The following is a 21,746-nucleotide window of genomic DNA, read 5'->3' on the forward strand; positions in this document are numbered from 1 at the left end:
CACACCCCTAACCCTAATCTATCCACCCTATTGCTACTCACTTTCAATATATGAGGGTTCTTTCTATCTATCTATTAAAATCATTTATTCCCCTCTTTTAATTAATGTATTTTCTAATAAACACCTTTTTTATTGGTTCTCAGGTGTTTAGTTTTTCATTTTTATACATTTTTTACATTTTTTCTTAAAATATTCCCTTTTTAAGATAATTTTAATATAAATTTATCAATAAAGTACATTTTTTAACTTTTTTATTTTTGTTATACATATCCAGCCACTTTAATATGTGTCATGCACATTATATTCAATTCTTCTATATGACACCCACTCTGCAGCTATGAGGCCATGTAATTGTGTGGCGCCCCTGTGGGTCCAGTCGCCACAGAGGTATTGCATCTCAGCCAGAGGTGTGGTATCTCATGACCGGGTAAGTTGGGGGCACCTCACCACACTCTTAACACTGCACTCAACACACACACTAGCTAGTCAGGGCACCTCGGTGTACCCTTAGGGAGGATGGCCTCATCCCAGACTGGCTAGGAAAAGGTGTTGGGAGCCAGTTGAGAAAGTAGGAAAAGGGGAGGAGCTTAGAAAGTGGAGTGATGTAGAGCAGCCAATGGGAACAGCGAGTGGGCGGAGCTTAGAGCAAGAGTGGGAAATTTGAAGGCAGTTAGGGGAGTCCCCTCAGGGGAGAGCAGGTGGAAGGATGCACTTGGAACAGCTCCTGTCAGGGGGAGCTGCCGGATAGATTGGCTTGGAGGAAAGCTCCCGGGAGGAAAGAGTGGAATTTCTAGAGTCCCACGCTGATTGCTATCAGGTGGGGGAAGAAATTAGGTCACAGAAGGGTCTCAGCCCCTAGCCTAGCAAAGTAAACAACGAACTTAACTAGCAAGCTGACAGCTGTGGTTGCTGTATGAGCCACATCAAATCCCACAGTTACCTTCCCAGAAAGGCAGCCATATACAGTAGGATCAAGGAACCACCTGAGTGACGAATTCTGACAGGATCCGCGGCATCCGGCCTGGGACACTGACTGTGAAGGTTCTAGAAAGGGAGGAAGGAGAGTGAAAACTAGCACAGTGAGACAGCCTAGGAAGAAACATACTGAAAGAGAGTGTTGGAGGGGTGTACTCATCTACCCGGAAGTTTATTGGACCCCTGACCTGGAGGACTCAGCACTGAAGCGGGCATCTGTGTGCACCAGACTGTGAGTAAAGCCCTTTGGAACTGCATTCAACTGAGTCCTTGTCTCCTTTCTACATCCAACACTCAGCACTGCTACATCCTCCACACTGTTTGTCACCATATCCCCTGAAACCACACTCAACAGCCCTGGGACTATTGCTCTACCTGTGGAGAGCCATTGTCACCTCAGCTGCGTCACACCAACGGTCCCAGAGGAACAACACCGCAGCGCTGGTCATCTCTGACCAGAATACCACAGGTGGCGTCACATATTCATTCATCTATAAACTTTATCCCCAATTTATTACACTTACACAACAACAAACAAACTTCCTTTTCATTTGTCCGCCTGGGGCCATGGAGCGGGTCACAGCCGCTGTGACACCATCCCCCATTGAAGTCGACGGGCCCCGGTACTGAGTACCCCACGGCCCAGGGCGCGACAATTGCTTCTATGGAGGAGGCGTGTTGTTATTCTAATAGCTTAGGCGGAGTCAAACCGGGATGGTTATAAGGACGGGGTAGAGACAATGCCTGTAACCTTGAAGAAGAGGGACTGCGTCCCTCTAAATGCGTCGTTCAGCATTGACCCATACTGCTACCCATCCAGCCTAGCAGCCAGCTACGTGACGTCACACTCCCAGCTTCCTTCTTCCTGCAGTTTGCTAGCGGCGGTGCTTCGGCCATAGCCCACCACGAACTTCTGCCTACACACGTCCCTGTATCTCAATCATTGGCACGGTGGGAAAGTACTCCCCGGTTTTCATACCGCGGCTCTTTGTCTGCTAGCAGAATGCAGTATTCTCATCAAGCTTCTACTTACAAGTAAGTGCTTAATCTATTGCTACCCAGCACAGCGGGGATGCATTAGTACATAGTGTACCATCACGAGACAACAACTTTTGTATTGTTTCCAGGTCTCTTTTTGAGTAAAAGCACAGTGAATCCATATTTGGCATTTGTTGTTTGCACTTTATCTTGCAAAGTACCTGTTTTCACTTGCAGCTACTCTAACAGGTTCTCTAACGGTGGAGCACCAGTGTGTATCCCATATTGTTTTTTTCTTTGTTTCACTGCTCAAAAAAATTGCAGTATTGCAATGCCAGGCAAATTTTCCCAATTCAGATGGACGTGTTAGACTGCAGTATCAATATAGCAATGCTATTGATAACCAACCAAGTCTGGCTGTATGCTTTTGATGCACAACTGCTGCAGTAAAAGTTGTGTATAATATTTCCCTGCTCAGAACAATTTTCAGTATTAAGAGCAAAAAGAATATGATAAGCCCTGAGAAGGACTTCTGGCATGAGTTGCAGGCTATAGCATATAGAACGTGCAATTCACCCCATCAAGTCCTACAGCACAATGTCTCTCTAAGTGCTGCTACCAGCTGTATTAATATTGATGATAATTAGCCCTACGAAGACATATAAATTAGATTGAATCTCTGACTAGTATGCAGTTGCAATTCTGTCCCTCTCTCACCACTATATCTCCCTATGCTGCCTCTGTCCGGGGTACAGCGTGCCGTGCATGACATCACAGGGTATTATATAGATCTGGTGACGCTATGTGGCCATCCAATCACAGTAATGCCACAACCAACAGACTCGAGATCCCGCTCGGGCATTTGAAAATATTCGCTGAGTAACAAGCATCCTGAGCACACTGATGGTCAAGCGAGTGATGAATAGGGGACGAGACCGCTCGCTCATCACTAAAGGTGTTCTGTCTCCAACATCTGATTTATAATCCTCAATTATTTGCTTGTTAATGTTTTCAGTGTTTTTGGCTCCCTCTAGTGACTAGAGTCACTGCAGTATTATTGTGTTATTTTACTTTCACTTTGATGCATGTATTTTTTCCCTCCGTTGCAGTGCATTCTGGTATGCGTTTCAGTGCATTCTGGTAGGTTTTGCAAAGCATTATGGTTAGTTCAGCCTCCATTTCCCTCTAGTTCTCCATTTTCTTTCTGCCTGCATTCAGGAAGCATCTCATTTCTCTTCTCCCCTTGTGATAGCATCGCTGGTATGTACTTATGTTTCCTGTATCTAATTCCTGTCTCATATTAGCCTGGTTAATTAGTTCTTCCCCTAGTTAGCTATTAGTGCAGATGTTGATTTATAATGTATTATGTATATATGAATTCCTGTATTGACTAAGTGTATATATATGTTTGCTTGTAATTTCACCACGCATCAACATACCATCACGTTCAATAAAGCACAGATTCAACTACTGTCTCCTTATTGGACCCCGGTATAGCGGTTTAGCTGCCTGTATAGCTACATGAATTCTGCTTCATTTAGTGAGGACAGAACAAAAGGACTGACAATAAAACATTTCAAACCGACGAGAAATTGCATTTTACAGGAAAAAAAAATGTTAAGAAACATTCCTTACTGTAAAATGACTTGTATAGAAGTCAAAATTTAAAAATTTAAATTTTAATAAATCCAAATTGTTTTTTTATGGAAAAATAGGAAATTTCAGTTGAATTTCTGAAGGAAGCAAGAAGTGCTTTAGAACTTTTCCCACAGCGCTCGCGCTGACATCAGTGAGTTGAACTGACTTCATAGACTCTGAACTCCCAGGAACTTTCTGACGGCACCAGGAGCGCGCCTTTCACTAAACGCAAAACATAAACGTTAATTGAAGGAATTAGGGACTTTTCACAGTCTTTCCTTCTTAGCCTTTGATCCTTCATTTGCATAAGCTCATTATAAACGAATAATATCCTCCTCTCTTCTTTCTATGTAATTGTAGGGTAAAGTTTCTCTTCATTCTGGAGATTATCCTGGAAACATTGACATCTCACAGGTTTTGCTTATAACTACGAAGATGGCAACCAAATTGGTTCTCCTCTCTCTTTTGGCTTTGATATCCGGTAAGTCTCCAGCTATATTTCTATTCTATCTTTTTGTGACCATTTTGTTTTATATTTTTTAATCTTCACGCATAAGTTTGCATAGAAACTGTGTACACAAAACAGATATTTCAACAATAGCAAAGGTATATGACAAAAAAAATCACTAATTCATGAATTGTTCAATAGCAAATGAGGGACATAAAAAAAATAACTTTTAATCTGTTTCTTTAAAATATATTCGAGACCAGCATGAAATGGAACCCTTCTGGGCTTAAAGTGCAAAAAACAGTGCAGAAACAAACTATGCAGCCACTTAGGGTTTTTAGCGTAGTTCACGTTGCTTCCCTTAACGGGTATCATTACTGGCAACCCCCTATTTTTTTTTGCAAACTGTGCACTCTGCTAGTGGTGGGTTGGTGGATTGGCGGGCAGCTGTCACTGCTCCATAAATCTATGCAATCTGTGCCTTGCCTGACCACCAACACTTATGACAGTTATATATCCCCCTATTAGATGGTGAGAGTTATAATACCATTCTAAAAGAATCTGAACATTCTCACCATGTCTGTAGTTTCTAGGGGTTATACAGCTGTGCTCAAAAGTTTACATACCCCGGCAGAATTTTTGCTTTCTTGGTCTTTTTTCAGAGAATATGAATGATAACACCCAAACTTTTTCTCCACCCATGGTTAGTGGTTGGGTGAAGCCATTTATTGTCAAACTACTGTGTTTTCTCTTTTTAAATCCTAATGACAACCCAAAACATGCAAATGACCCTGATCAAAAGTTCACATACCCTGGTGATTTTGGCCTGATAGCAAGTTGACACAAATGGGTTTGAATGGCTACTAAAGGTAATATCCTCACCTGTGACCTGTGACAAATGCCAGGAAAATTGTTCAGGATGCAAAGAAAAACCCACAAATAACATCAGCTGAAATAATGGACTCTCTGAAAACTAGTGGTGTGGCTGTTTCAAGATGCACAATGAGGTTGCGGTTTCTTCTTGGCGCGCATTACAGTCTATGGGGTCGCTGGCGTGGGCTTGGATGCGCGCACGTCAGCGCTTTGTGCACGCAGGTGATTTGAGTAAACAATGTCTAGACAGTTATTTAAACCTCCCTCTAAACAAGCAACATTGTTTGGGAGGAGTGTTGATAAAAGAAGGTGTCTTCAAGGCCACACCACTACAGCCTTGAAGATAAGAACAGCTACAGAGAGCAAGAGAAGAGCAGCTACAGACAGCCTTGAATAGAAGACCAGACAAGAGCCTTGGATTCAAGCTTCAGCAGCCAAAATGTGAGTATTCTTCAACATAATGTCTGTGTGTCCTGTACAATTTATTATGTACTAATGTATTTTTTGTTTAAATTTCAGCATGTCTTCTTCTGGATCGGTCTATTCGCCATCTCGGCAAGAACTGTCCCAAGCTGATCGTGAGGTGAGGATATTGCTGCCTTTGGGTAAGTATAGCTGCTACCTCTAGAAATGTGTAATAATTTTTTTCTTTACAGACATCGGACACGGCCAGTGAAGGTGAAGTGCAGGAGCAGTCTGAGCGGGAGCAGCGTAGCCAAGTCGTGGCGAGGAGACGCAATGTTAGTATATAGTCTTTCCTTTTTTTTCTGTCTTTATTTTCATCTTTTATCTTGCTTCTTCTCTGTTTCTTTTTCTATCTTTTTCATTCTCCAAAATTACAAAGATTCTAATTTTTTTTTTTTCTAGGTACCACAACGGGATGACGAAGAATTTTACATCGACAACAAGCACCTGATCCGCCTCGTTGAGGAGCGTATCCCGTTGTGGGACAGCCGTGACCAGCAGTACAAAGACACAGTGGTGACCCGGCAGCTCTGGAATGAGGTGGCCGCAGCGATGATGGATGGCTGGGACAGCACCTCTCCAACTTCAAAAAGGGCATTCAGTAAGTATAAAGCTGCTCTGTGATGCTGCATTTATTTTTGGTCCTGATGGTACAGGTGTGTCTGTGGCAAGATATATTCTTGTATCAAACACACCAATGCCTTCTGGAAAAACAGTGATTGCCTTGTGTATTGAAATGCAGGATTGATCCTGCTTTCACTCTTGCTCTTGATGATACCGTTGTGTTTGCTGCTACATATATTCTAGCAAGAAACATAACAGTGTCCTCAGGATCAACAGTGACTGCTTTGTATATAGAATTATTTTATGATGCCGCATTGACTGTTTGCAAAGTTCTATCAGGTGTGTGTGCTGATAATGATCTTGCCATCAGTGCATTGTATAACGTTTTTTCTTTGTTTTTCCAACAGTGAACAAAGTCCGCACACGTTGGCGCTCGATGAAGGACCGCTTCAACACTGATGTCCGTGCTGAGGGACAGGTTCGCAGTGGTTCAGCGGCAAGGCGCAGAAGAAAGTACCGCTATTATCGCGAGTTGGCTTCCTGAGACTGGTTCTTGCCAGCAGAGCGTAAGTATTATTATTTTTTTTGTATTACAATGTGCTTTTCTATTTAACAGCTGATGCTTCTTGTTAATGCATGATAGTAATGTTTTCCCTTTCTTTCCACAGCACCTGGAGCAGCACCCTGCAACCTGTCCCAGGAGTGGTCCTTCATCGGTCGAACTCGGACCCGTCACAGCCATCTGACAGCCAGGAAACAGCGTGCAGGTCAGCAACACGGACAGCTGTTGACCAGGAAGCTGGTGTTCCCCTTTCACAGGTCTCTGTCACTGGTTATGCGGGCACTACCCGCCAGCGGCAGAGGGCCTTGGAAAGGAATGTCTTGCCCGAGTTTATGGACTTGAGCGAGGCCTTTCATGCCAGCCTCAAGTCGCTGTCCGACAGAGTGGAAGGCGTTTTTTCACTCATGCAACGTGGTTTTAACCACATGGAAAACCACTTCAACTCTGTCGACCAGTGCCTTGACCGTCTGGAGGCCGACCTCAACAGACCAGTGCACCATTTTTTAGTAAAATTGAAAAGGGCATGGCGGAACACCTTAGTCCTGAGCAACAGCTGAGTGTGTTGCAGGCCTGCAACACTGCTTACTTGCAGGCTATGCAGCAGAATCGGTATGTGCAGCAGTCAGTGGTGTCATTTCCAACAGTGCCACCGCTGACTCTCTACACCTCCATACCGACTTCTGCTGCATACCGCTGCATGGCCACCTGCATTCCAAGCCAAGCCGGACACCACTACACCACCCCAAGTCCGAGTGCTGCTGGACACTCCTCCGTCACCACCACTATGGCAAGCGCTGCTCCTGTATGGAGCACCACCACCGCCACTGCACCACCTGCTTGGAGCAGCACCACCACAGAACCTGCTTGGGCCACCGACACCACCAGTCAACATCATCAAAGGAGCACCGCCAGCACTCCTCATCAAAGGAGCACAGCCAGCACTCCTCATCAAAGGAGCACCGCCAGCACTCCTCATCAAAGTAGCACCGCCAGCACTCCTCATCAAAGGAGAACCACCAGCACTCCTCATCAAAGGAGCACCGCCACTACTCCCCATCAAAGGAGCACCACCACCACTTCTGCTCCTATGAGTCCCGCCAGAACTTCTCCTGCTCGGATCTTGTTCTAGGAGCACCGACACGACTTTGTCTCCTCGTATCACCTCCACCGCCGCCACTTCTATGAGCACCGACACAACTTTGTCTCCTTCTAGGAGCACCGCCACTGCCACTTCTAGGAGCACCGCAACCACCACAGAGCAGCAGAGTGGTGACCCACATTCCATCTTTTACAGGTCAATGCCACGGTCCACCATCTCCAAGCGGTCGAGCAAAGTAAGACGGTCACACGGTGGAAGTCGGGCCAGGCAGGATACTCCTGCATCAAAGAAAAAAAAAAACAACTTTGTTTGTCCATCCACCCTCTCCTCCTAATGTGTCTCAACCAGCCTCCATGTCCATTCCAGAGCTCCCTTTCCCCAGTACTTTCGTCGCCCCTTCTCCTAGAACCGCTTCCTCAACCTCCAGCCGTTCCTCGTCTTTCCACACCCCCAAAGTATCCCAATCTTCCCCAAAACATCATTCCTAATAAAATCTTTTTTTCTTTTTTTTTTGTGGAAAAATAAATGTGCAATTCTGCTTTCAAAAAATTTGGATTGATTTCTGTGTCAATCGCCGACTACACACACCGCGCCGTACACTTAGCGTTTTTGACACCAGATATCTCCATTACTGAGACATGTTTCTTGTGTCAGTCTATATGACTTGAATTTTCCCCAACTCCAGCCCTCAAGGTCCACCAACAGATCATGTTGTAAGGAATTCCGTTTTTTTTGCTCATGTGAAGCAGATATCAACGGAGCAATGGAAATACTTACAACATGCTCTGTTGGTGGTCCTTGAGGACTGGAGTTGGGGAACCCTGCTGAATTCAGTCTGTACAATATTAGAAGAATGTAGAGACTGGTGTGGAAAATACAAGTCATATAGATTGGTTTTTTGGACAACACATATGTCCAAGACTGACACAAGAAACATCAGTAATGGAGATATCGGGAGTCAAAAAAAACAAATCTATGTGACTTGTATTTTCAGCACCAGTCTCTTCAGTCATATAATATTGCACAGACTGAATCGAGCAGGGTTCCCCAACTCCAGTCTTCAAGGCCAACAAACAAATCATGTTTTAAGTAATTCCATTACTCCGGTGATAACTGTTCACCTGACCCAAGAAAAAAAGGAAATCTTTAAAACATGATCTGTTGGTGGACATTTAGGACTAGATTTTGGAAACCCTGGCATAGAGGATGGTGTTGAGTGCAAGGCATATCTATTGTTACCTTGCCTTTTTTTGCACCATCATCATTTAACTATTTTTGAGACAAGGCAAGGAACTGTAGATATACCTAGTAATTAACAACATACTCTATTTAAGTGTGTGGAATAAACTGATGACCTGATGCTGAAAATAAATGTTATATTTACTTCACCAATACCCTGGCCTTGTATCATCATCACTATCACACCTGGGCAGGTGAATACACATATATTTGAAGCAGACTTTATAGATGCTGCAGTTTAAGTAATATGTGTATTGTCATGCCCATGTGTGGTAACTTTGTGAACTCAATACGCGTTATACACCAGGCCTAGGTATGGTAGAAGTTGTATAAACTCTATTATGTCTCCAGTGTGTTTTCAAACTCAAGCCACAGTGGTGATCGCACAAATAATACTTATAGTCACATGTTTTGGTGTAATAAAAAGTAAAGGATGCCAGTGCATCAACAATTTTTTCTTTTTTAAATTGGTCCATGTGACAAAAATATTAGTTGTATTATCTCCACCGTCGCTGCTTATCGAACACACTGTCGAGATGATAACGGTCATACAACTTGTGTGTGTGTATGTATAGTCACCTGGTCAGGAGTACTAGTAAATTCATGATGCACAAAACACAGCATCATGATTTCACTGGTACACCTGGCGAGTTGATAATACTATTGGGAGTGTAAAAACACAGAATGCACTCAGTACAGGTATCAAAACAGTGTTTTATTAACCCAACAACAAGAAAAATTTTTACACCATTTGATCTTGCCATTCCACCCGGCCTACATCCGAGATGAAGTAGGCCACAAATTGGTCCCTCATTTGGCCAACTTCAATCGATGACCTGAGAGGGTGCTGAGTAAATTCAGGCAATGGATTAGAATCATAGAATCATAGAATCGTAGAGTTGGGAGGGACCTCCTGGGCCATCTGGTCCAACCCCCTGCTCAAAGCAGGATTCGCTAAATCATCCCAGTCAGATGTCTGTCCAGCCTCTGTTTGAAGACTTCCATTGAAGGAGAACTCACCACTTCTCGTGGCAGCCTGTTCCACTCATTGATCACTCTAACTGTCAAAAAGTTTTTTCTAATATCTAATCTGTGTCTCCTCCCATTCAGTTTCATCCCATTGCTTCTAGTCTTTCCTTGTGAAAATGAGAATAAAGTTGATCCTTCTACAATGTGACAGCCCTTTAGATATTTGTAGACAGCTATTAAGTCTCCTCTCAGTCTTCTCTTTTGCAAACTAAACATTCCCAAATCCTGCAACCTTTCCTCATAAGACAGGGTTTGCAGACCGGTCACCATTCTGGTCGCTCTTTTCTGAACTTGCTCCAGTTTGTTGATGTCTTTTTTAAAATGTGGTGCCCAAAACTGGACACAATATTCCAGATGAGGTCTGACCAAAGAGGAGTAGAGGGAAATAATGACTTCACGTGATCTAGACTGTATGCTTCTGTTAATACATCCTAGAATTGCATTTGCCTTTTTTGCTGCTGCATCACACTGTTGACTCATATTCAGTCTGTGATCTATTAGTATACCCAAGTCTTTTTCACATGTGCTGTTGCTTAGGCCTATTCCTCCCATTCTGTATATGCTTTTTTCATTTTTATTGCCCAGATGTAGTACTTTGCATTTCTCCCTGTTAAAAACCATTCTGTTAGTTGCTGCCCACTTCTCCAGTTTATTTAAATCTTTTTGAATCCTCTCTCTCTCTTCTCTAGTATTAGCTATCCCTCCTAGCTTTGTGTCATCAGCAAATTTAATCAGTTTACCCTCAATTCCTTCATCTAAATCGTTGATAAAGATGTTGAACAATACAGGGCCCAGGACAGAGCCCTGTGGTACCCCACTTGAGACATTCTTCCAACTGGATGTGCAGCCATTTACGACCACTCTTTGGGTCCGATCACTAAGCCAGTTATGAATCCACCTAACAGTTGCCTTGTCCATTCCATACTTAGTCATTTTTTCAATAAGGATTGTATGAGAGACTTTGTCAAATGCTTTGCTGAAGTCAAGATATACTATATCTACAGCATTTCCTTGATCCACCCAATCAGTGATACCGTCATAGAAGGAAATTAAGTTAGTCTGGCATGACTTATTAGTTAAAAACCCATGCTGACTCTGTTTAATCACTTCATTCTTATCCAGGTATTGACATACATGTTGTTTAATAATTTGTTCAAAGATCTTTCCTGGTATAGAAGTCAGACTCACCGGCCTATAGTTGCCTGGGTCTACCTTCTTCCCCTTTTTGAAGATAGGAACAACATTTGCTCTTCTCCAGTCTTCTGGCACTTCTCCTGTTCTCCAAGAATTTTCAAAGATTATGGAGAGGGGTTCAAAAATTTCTTCTGCTATCTCCTTCAGTACTCTGGGGTGTAATTCATCTGGACCTGGAGACTTGAATTCATTTAGGTTAGCTAAGTGTTTCCTCACTATCTTTCTGTTTATAGATATCCTGGATTCTTCTATTCCCTTAATAGGACAGTGAATAACAGTTGATGCTACATTTCCTTTCTTAGAGAAAACAGATGCAAAATAGGAATTTAAAAGTTCAGCCTTCTCAACATCCTGTCTTACCATTTCATCATTTTCATCCTGTAAAAATCCTATAGCATCTTTGACTTTTCTTTTACTTTTGACATATCCCCAAAATCCTTTATTATTGCTTTTGACATCTCTTGCAAGCCTCAATTCATTTTCAGCTTTAGATAATCTGATTTTTGCCCTGCAGGTTCTGCAGACAGCATTATATTCTTCTTTAGATATGCCTCCCTCTTTCCATTTTATAAACATTTTTTTCTTCCTTTTTAGCATGTGCTTAAGTTCTGTGTTCATCCATCCTGGTTTCCTTAAATGCTTCCTATTCTTCCCTCTTTTCAGAATTGTTAACAACTGTGCTTTGAGAATTTCATTTTTCAAGATTTCCCATCCTTCCTGGACATTTTTGTCTTTAAGGATATCCAGCCATTGGATCCCTCCAATTCTCTTTCTGAATCCCTTAAAATCTGCCTTTCTGAAATCTAACCTTGACGTCTGAGTCTTCACAGGTCTTCCTCCTCTAGTTATCCAAAATTCTAAAATAGCATGGTCGCTACCTCCTAGGGTCCCAGCCACTTTTACCTCCTCAACCATTTCCTCCCTGTTTATAAGGATTAGATCCAAGGTAGCAGTTCCCCTTGTTTTCTCCCCTACCTTTTGGAAGATAAAGTTGTCAGCAAGAGAGGATAAGAATTTCCTTGTCCTGTTAGTTTTGCCTGAGAGAGATTCCCAACAAATGTCTGGATAGTTGAAATCTCCAATGACAACTATGTCATATTTTTTTTTCAGAACTTGGCCATTTGATGCATAAAGAGTTCATCCATATCTTCAGCTTGCACAGGCGGCCTGTAGTAAATGCCTACAATGGTGTCCTTTCCATTGTTCTGTCCTTGTATTCTTACCCAAACAGTTTCCACAGAACTCCCAGTCTCTGAAGCTTCAATCTCTGTGCAGATATACGCGTTTCTAACATACAATGCGACACCTCCTCCTCGTTTATCAAGTCTGTTTCTTGCAAATAAGTTGTATCCTTCTAGTCTTGTATTCCAATCATGTGTATTGTCCCACCAAGATTAGGAGCAACATCATCAAGATCTAAGTTTGGATGCTCTCTAACCATGACAAAATTATATAGAACCACACACGCCTTCACCACCTCATCGACTGTTTCCAGTTTTAGATTAATGGCTGTGGCGAGAATGCGCCATCTGGATACAAGAATACCAAAGGCACACTCTACAGTTCTTCTGGCCCTGGTCAGCCTGTAATTAAAAATTCTTTTTGTGTGGTCCAAGTCCTGGCTGGAGTAGGGCTTGAGCATGTTTTGGCACATCTGCAATGCCACATCACCAACCATTACAAAGGGCTGTGGGGGACCTTCAGTGTTGGAAAGAGGCCGTGGCATGGGGAAATTGAATTGGTTGTCATACAACCTCTGGCCCATGTCCGAGTTCTTAAAGGCCTGGGAGTCATTTCCACGTCCAAATGCCCCAATGACCACTGCTACAAACATACAGTCTGAATCCGAAATGGCCATGAGTACTGTAGAAAAGTACTTTTTATAGTTGTAGTACTCCGATCCAGTTCTTTTTGGCTTGATAATCCGGATGTGTTTCCCATCCACCGCTCCCAAACAGTTGGGGAAATTGCATACTGTCCAGAATTTTTCAACAATTTCCAACCACTTTTCAGCAGTGGGCAGGGGCATGAATTCTGGACAGAGAACATTCCACAAAGCCCGGCAGGTGTCCGCTACAATTCCAGACAACGTGGAGATTCCAATACGGTACTGGAAGTGGAGTAAAGAGAGTGTTTCTCCAGTTGCCAGGAATCTGGGAAACAAAGAAAAAACAACAAATATTACTTCTGTATAGAGTTGAGCAAAACGGGTCGAACAATTTCAAAAGTCGCCGACTTTTGGCAAAGTCGGGTTTCATGAAACGAAACCCGACCCTAGGATGAGGTCGGCCACGAGGTCGGCGACTTACGCGCCAAAGTCGCGTTTCAAAAGTTTGTTTAGCGCTCTTTTTCAGCCAATCAGGATCCACGGACACTGTGGGCAACGTGATGACATAGGCAGGGGTCGCCACCATCTTTCAGAAGGGCATGCAAGTGATTGGCTTGCTTTGGTGGGCGTCACAGGGGTTATAAAAGGGCGTGCACGCCGACCGCCATCTTACTTCTGCCGATCTTAGCATAGGGAGAGGTTGCTGATTCTGTAGGGAGAGCGTTAGGAAGGGAAGAAGACAAAAAAACTGCTTCTGCTGCTAGCGATTTTGCCTGTACAACACACCAGTCACTGTGTGTGCAGTGCAAGGGGAGGCTTTATTGTGGTGGATCAGCGGTGTTGGTTGTTAGGCTGCCTTCTAAGGCTTCCTGACAGCTGCATTGCTGTTTCCCCACTGCTCTGCAAACTGCTTTTTTAAAAGCAATCCCAATTTTTTTTTTGTCCTGCTAAGGTACTGAGCGTGCATTTATTCACACCATACAGCGGTGTACGTTCCTCACACAGTATCGTGTAACGGCTGTTATCACAGCCTCAGTGAAGCTATCTGTGTGTCACTGTGGAAGGATAAGTGGAGGACTTGTTCCGTTCTTACAGACCTACACTCTAGGGAGATTCCTATTCTGCCCAATTCTACAATTCACTTTTTTCACACCTGTGCCATCGAGCCTGTGACATAGCGCTCTGATATTCAGTGGGCCTCACACAATCCAAAAGTGTCCAGTGTCCACAAGTGTCTGCAGAAATTCAAAATCTCCCTTATCCTGTAGTCACTTTTTTCACACCTGCTGCATCGAGCCTGTGACATAGCGCTCTGATATTCATTGGGCCTCACACAATCCAAAAGTGTCCAGTGTCTGCAGAAATTCAAAATCTCCCTTATCCTGTAGTCACTTTTTTCACACCTGCTGCATCGAGCCTGTGACATAGCGCTCTGATATTCATTGGGCCTCACACAATCCAAAAGTGACCAGTGTCCACAAGTGTCTGCAGAAATTCAAAATCTCCCTTATCCTGTAGTCACTTTTTTCACACCTGTGCCATCGAGCCTGTGACATAGCGCTGTGATATTCAGTGGGCCTCACACAATCCAAGTGTCCAGTATCCACAAGTGTCTGCAGAAATTTAAAATCTCCCTTTTCCTGTAGTCACTTTTTTCACACCTGTGCCATCGAGCCTGTGACATAGCGCTGTGATATTCAGTGGGCCTCACACAATCCAAGTGTCCAGTGTCCACAAGTGTCTGCAGAAATTCAAAATCTCCCAGAAATTCAAAATCTCCCTTATCCTGTAGTCACTTTTTTCACACCTGTGCCATCGAGCCTGTGACATAGCACTGTGATATTCAGTGGGCCTCACACAATCCAAGTGTCCAGTGTCCACAAGTGTCTGCAGAAATTCAAAATCTCCCTTATCCTGTAGTCACTTTTTTCACACCTGTGCCATCGAGCCTATGATATAGCACTGTGATATTCAGTGGGCCTCACACAATCCAAGTGTCCAGTGTCCACAAGTGTCTGCAGAAATTCAAAATCTCCCTTATCCTGTAGTCACTTTTTTCACACCTGTGCCATCGAGCCTGTGACATAGCGCTGTGATATTCAGTGGGCCTCACACAATCCAAGTGTCCACAAGTGTCTGCAGAAATTCAAAATCTCCCTTATCCTGTAGTCACTTTTTTCACACCTGTGCCATCGAGCCTGTGACATAGCGCTGTGATATTCAGTGGGCCTCACACAATCCAAGTGTCCAGTGTCCACAAGTGTCTGCAGAAATTCAAAATCTCCCAGAAATTCAAAATCTCCCTTATCCTGTAGTCACTTTTTTCACACCTGTGCCATCGAGCCTGTGACATAGCGCTGTGATATTCAGTGGGCCTCACACAATCCAAGTGCCCAGTGTCCACAAGTGTCTGCAGAAATTCAAAATCTCCCAGAAATTCAAAATCTCCCTTATCCTTTAGTCACTTTTTTCACACCTGTGCCATCGAGCCTGTGACATAGCGCTGTGATATTCAGTGGGCCTCACACAATCCAAGTGTCCAGTATCCACAAGTGTCTGCAGAAAATCTAAATCTCCCCTGTCCTATAGACACCTTGTACCTTGTTTTACATTACTATATAGTTTGTAGGATTTTATCTACATTTCTACCAAAAATGAGGAAGGCTGGTGGAAGAGGCCGTGGAATTGGTCGGGGGTTGGCAGCTGGTAATGATGGTGTTGGTGGTGGATCTGATGGTAGTGGCAAAAGCAAAATAGGACCGAATGCAGGAGGTGTTGAGCCTGCGTCATCGTCTGGCTCCATAAGGCTTCGAAGGCTTAGTTTTCTAGGAGTTGGCAAATCGCTTTTAACGCCAGAGCATCAGGAAAAAGTTTTGTCTTACATTGCTGACTCAGCCTCCAGCTCTATCGCCTCCTCTTCTGAAGTTGTAAAAAGTAAAAGCACTGAGTCGTCATTGGAGGCTCATGTTCATGAACCACACCTTTCCTTGTGTCCTTCACCACAACCAAGATTGAAGGATGACGCAGGCCATACTACTGATTACTCCATGGAGCTGTTTTCACATACCATGCCTGGATTATCAAGTGAAATGGTGAATTACCCAGGCCAAGATGAATCTGACATGGAGTGCACTGATGCACAGCCGCTGATAGATAATTCTGCTGGTACATTCACTCAGAGCACTACATTGTCCTCGCAGTGTACAGAGCCAGATTCTGACCCTGATGAGACTCAGGTGCCCCTTCCCACACACTATACCACCATACACGGTGACACAGAGGAAGCTGCACATGACATTGAAGAGGAGGTGATGGATAACCCAGTTGTTGACCCAGATTGGCATCCATTGGGGGAAGAGGGTGTTGCTTCCAATAGCTCAGATGAGGAGCATCCACAGCAGACATCAACATCGCAACAGCTGTTATCTGGCAGGCCCGGAGCACTCCAAAGACAGGTTCCAAAAATCAAAAGAGTTGCTGGACAGCTTGTCCAGAGGGTCAAAACATCACAGCGTGCTAGGCCGCAAAATGTCTGCCAAAGTAGGAAGAGTGCAGTGTGGCACTTTTTTGAACAAAATCCTCATGATCAGGCCAAGGTTATCTGTAAGAAGTGCGCAAAGACCTTTAGCCGAGGGAAAAATCTGAAAAATTTGAATACCAGTTGCATGCTTAGACATTTAACCAGCATGCACTTGCAAGCGTGGACACAACACCAAACCTCAAGTGCCACATGTGCAACTGATCACAAAGAAGGTAGTCAGCAACGCTACATTGTTTCCCCCACTGTAAGCCCACCGGTTAGCACAGCAGCAAATGTTGAGGTGTCGTTGCAAGGCCACAGCAGTCAGGGAATCCCACTGTTATATCAACGAAATACTGAATCTAGGCCATCAGAAAGAACACCAACTCCATCAGCATCATCAACCCTCTCTCAGTCCGCCCTGTCCACCGCTACTTCCACCATATGCAGCTCTCAAGTCCAGCTCACCCTCCCAGACACTATGAGTAGGTCAAGAAAGTACTCAGTCTCTCATCCGCGTACACTGGGTTTGAACGCCCACATTGCCAAACTAATCTCATTTGAGATGATGCCCTATCGGTTGGTGGAAAGCGCAGCTTTCCACGAGCTCATGGCCTAGGCAGTACCATGCTATGACCTACCCAGTCGCCACTTCTTCTCTCGCAAAGCCATCCCAGCCCTCCACCATCATGTGAAAGACCGCATTGTCCATGCACTCAAGCAGTCAGTGAGTGGAAAGGTGCACCTCACAACTGATGCATGGTCCAGTCGGCATGGCCATGGCCGTTACGTGTCCATCACTACGTACTGGGTTAATGTGGTAGATGCAGGGTCCACAGGGGACAGCGGTGGTGGGACAGTGCTGCCTAGCCCACGGTATAGGAAACAGTTGGCTGTAGGCGTTCCACCCTCCTCCTTCTCCTCCTCCTCCAGAAGCGAAGCGAAAGCTCGTCCACAGAGCGCAGTCGTACGAGCACTCCATCTGCAGCTGCCACTGTTGCACACGAGGTGTCCCCCTATCGAGCAGCTAGTGGAAAGCATCAGCAGGCTGTGTTGCAGATGATGTGTTTGGGCGACAGACACACCGCCGAGGTGCTGGCCGAGTACTTGAAGCGACAAACTGAGTCATGGCTGGGCAGTGAACATCTTGAGGCAGGCAAGGTAGTTAGTGATAACGGCCATAATTTTGTGGCAGCCATAGCCCTTTCAAAACTCAGCCACATACCTTGCTTGGCTCACACCTTGAACCTGGTGGTACAGTGCTTCCTCAAAAATTATCCGGAGTTAACAGCCCTGCTCCAGAAGGTGCGAAGACTGTGCGCGCACATCCGCCGGTCGCCTGTACACTCCGTTCATATGCAGAAGCTGCAGCGATTGCTCCACCTTCCCAACCACCGCCTAATTATCGACATTGCAACAAGGTGGAACTCCACCCTGCACATGGTGGAGCGGCTGTGCGAGCAGAGGCAGGCCATAATGCATTTGTGGGAGGATACACGGCCAGGCACTTTGAGAGCAGACATGGAGTTGACAGGTGTGCAGTGGTCGAAGCTGAAAGACCTATGTAAAGTCCTTCAGTGTTTTGAGGAATGCACACGGCTGGTAAGCGCAGACGACGCCATCCTAAGCATGAGCATCCCACTTATGCGTCTGCTCATGCAAACTTTGACGCACCTTAAGGAGCAGGCGTCTGCAGCCAATGTTGACGAGGAGGAAGAGGTGGAGGGAATCCTTGATGACATTCAGCCATTGTCTGCTCAGGGACCTCTCCTGGACGAGTTGGAGGAAGAAGAGGAGGAGGAGGATGATGATGTGGATGATTACTTAGGGGAGGAGGATGCATCTCGTGGGGCAAGTGAAAATGTTGGCGTGGCAAGGTCTGGTACAGGGTTTGTGCGTGACTGGAGGGATGTGGATTTGCCAGAAAGTGCTCCTCCAACCAGCACTCGCAGTGCATCATTGACACCGGGAACATTGGCCCACATGTCAGATTATGCCTTGCGGATCCTAAAAAGGGACCCCCGCATTGCCAAAATGATGAACGATGACGACTACTGGTTGGCCAGCATCCTGGATCCACGCTATAAAGGCAAATTACAAAACATCATGCCACAGGAGAACCTTGACCTAATATTGGCTAATAAACAAGCAACTCTGGTAAATCGGTTGCTTGAGGCATTCCCAGCACACAGCAGCGGTGATGGTTCTCACACGAGCCGTACGGGCCGGGGGCAGCTTGGCAGAGGTGTTCATGGTGCACACAGCAGAAGTGGCGTTGGAGACAGGGGTTTCATGACAATGTTGTGGACTGATTTTTCAAATACCGCTCACACAACTGGTAATACAGCATCGATGGAAAGTGACAGGAGACAGCAGTTGTCAACTATGGTTACAAACTACTTTTCCTCCCATATCGATGTTCTCCCACACAGGTCATTCCCCTTTGACTATTGGGCTCCTAAACTGGACACCTGGCCTGAATTGGCACAATATGCCTTACAGGAGCTCGCTTGCCCAGCTGCAAGTGTGCTATCGGAAAGAGTCTTCAGTGCAGCTGGATCAATCCTGACAGAAAAAAGGACCCGTCTGTCAACCCAAAATGTGGATGATCTAACCTTCATTAAAATAAACCATGCATGGGTTTCCAAGGATTTTGTCCCACCTTCCCCTGATGACACATAGGGTGACAGAAAAATGGCTTGCTTTGGTCCACCTCTTCCTGGGACTTGACCTATTTCGCCTTTTGCATCAGCTGAATGTCCAACATCAACATATGCCACTTTCTAAAACTCCCTAACTGTGCTGCCTCCCCCCCCATGGCCGGGGTCACCACCTAGCGCACGACACCGTGCGAGTGCCGTTGCCCTGGACAGGTGGGTAGGCCGACTCTTGGGCGCGGGCACTGGCACAGGGTCCCTCATAGTGCAATCAAGTGTCTCTGACGGTGGTGGTGCACACCCGCCGTCAGACACCGCCGTACTATGATGGGCCCAGTGCCAGTACCGACGCCCACGAGTGGGCCCCCCTTGCTTGGGCAGGGCCCCAGCATTTGCAATCTTTACCTCTCCCTGCTCCTCCGCTGTGTAGTCTGGGCCGTCAAATCCATACTGTGCCTGACAACGTCTGAGCCTGCCTCCTGATGTATAGACATATATTTTGAATGTGTACGCTATCCATACATGTTATCCGGGGATACGGTACCCTTTCTCACCTTTGTGCAATCACGTGCAAGCCATACTGGGCCTAACACCGTCTGAGCCTGCCTCCTGATGTATAGACATATCTTTTGGATGTGTACGCTATCCATACATGTTATCCGGGGATACGGTACCCTTTCTCACCTTTGTGCAATTACTTGCAAGCCATACTGGGCCTGACACCGTCTGAGCCTGCCTCCTGATGTATAGACATATCTTTTGAATGTGTACGCTATCCATACACGTTATCCGGGGATACGGTACCCTTTCTCACCTTTGTGCAATCACGTGCAAGCCATACTGGGCCTAACACCGTCTGAGCCTGCCTCCTGATGTATAGACATATCTTTTGAATGTGTACGCTATCCATACATGTTATCCGGGGATACGGTACCCTTTCTCACCTTTGTGCAATCACGTGTAACCCATACTGGGCGTGAGAACGGCTGGCGAGCTGTTAAGCAAGCTACAGCACTTGTGGTTTGCACACGTAAGTTTTTCATTTTTTTCAGGAATGACGGTTAGGCCTAATTCCGGAACTGCGGTTGACCTGCACTTACTGGGAAATCATCGTTCGCGAGTAATAATTGTAATCAGTGATCCCCATCACTAACGTTGTTCAGCGGGTTATCTGCACCTGTAAGCGACAAACGCTGGCCTTTTCAGTGTAGCGCACATGCAGCCACGGACATGTAAGGGCATGACACACCAGTTATTGGCCAATCTCATGGGACAGAGCCTCACGTGTCCCTCTAGTAAGCCGGACTCGGACCGCGGGGCATGACGGAGTCTCGTTCGTTAACGGAATTAAGCTTGCAATGTTTGCATCTGTTCTGTAGCTGGCATTGTTGAGGTTGCCCGTGTTGAGTCAAATTACGCCGTAGGCTCCACTCCTGGTGGTGCCCTTCTGGACATTCCTTTAAGGTTCAGCTTTGCAACCATACGGCCCACGTAAAACAAACACTTTGCCTTCATGAACGCTGTTTGGAGGGTCATGACTCGTGGGAATAACGCCGCCCAATCAGTTAACCTGCTAGAGAGATCCTTCGTTGCTCCCAAGCATGACATCACACTCCCTAGGAAGAAGGTAATGCCACTGTGGCGACCGTACTCCTGGGGGCGACACAAGTGCACTGATGCCCAGCCACTGCTCGATGAATCTGCTGGTACATTGACCCAGACCACTACATTCCCCTCGCACGCTACACGACCTGAATCTGACCCTGATGAAACTCAGGTTACCCTTCCCATATACAGTTCCATCTTACACGGTGACAAAGAGGAAGCTGCAGATGAAAGTGCAGGTTCGGCCCACCCGCCATCAGACACACCACCGTACTATCAGGGGCCCTGTGCCAGTGCCGTCACCAATGAGTGGCCCCCCCGCTTGCTCAGGATCACAGCACTTGCAAGGTTGAAATACTGTGCAGTGAGATGGAAGATGGGGACGATGAGGAGTCCAGACTAGTACAGGGATTCCCTAGCGAGGAGACTTATTTCATTGTTTTCAATGTTGGGACAGCAATTTTTGGGGAGCACTATACTCTGGAGAATGATAGATGGGGCCCACCATACACTGGAACATTCCAAAGGTGGACATCAGACACTGGAGCAGCATTTACAGGGCCCATTATACACTAGAGCATTAGAAATGGGGCCCATTATGTTTGGAGCATTATTTGGGCCCATAAGACAGTGGAGCTTCATCCATGGGGACCAACATATACTGTAGCATTATGTGGAGCTCATCATATACTGTTTCAAACATTATATGGGACCAATGATTCTGTATGGAGAAATAGATGGGCCTCGTCATGAGATGCAAAAAGTGAAGTATTTTTCATTGTACTATACCGCTATTTCTCTGCCGTATCGGAGCATGATGAGTTGTGGTATGTGTTAAAGGGGCGCTCTTTCGCCCAGGGCACATGAAAACCTGCAGCCAGCCCTACCCCCCCACAACTGTAGCCAAATAACCCCCATTTTTCAGTGCGTAACTTGTATTATGAAGTTAATTAAGGTTGACAAGCTTAAGTAAGAAGAATTGATGCTTTTGGCATTCAAATGGGCACTGTAGGTGTGTTTCCTGTCCTCCTCTCACTGCCGACTTTTATTCCCCATTGACATACATTGGGTT

At 45.5% G+C, this 21,746-nt stretch overlaps 1 protein-coding gene across 1 annotated transcript in view; it reads left to right on the top strand.

Annotated features, from left to right (window-relative positions):
* The first annotated feature begins 3,964 nt into the window (after positions 1–3,964).
* The window catches only part of LOC141074128 (uncharacterized), a 59,907-nt gene continuing 42,125 nt past the window's right edge, over positions 3,965–21,746 (top strand). The window contains exon 1 of the mRNA XM_073561658.1: positions 3,965–4,072. Within this exon, the coding sequence (XP_073417759.1) occupies positions 4,027–4,072 (46 nt within the window). The 5' untranslated portion in view covers positions 3,965–4,026. The remainder of the gene's footprint in view (positions 4,073–21,746) is intronic.

This window comes from Dendrobates tinctorius, unplaced genomic scaffold, assembly GCF_039654945.1.
Source record: "Dendrobates tinctorius isolate UK_male_01 unplaced genomic scaffold, ASM3965494v1 ptg000324l, whole genome shotgun sequence".
Taxonomy (NCBI): domain Eukaryota; kingdom Metazoa; phylum Chordata; class Amphibia; order Anura; family Dendrobatidae; genus Dendrobates; species Dendrobates tinctorius.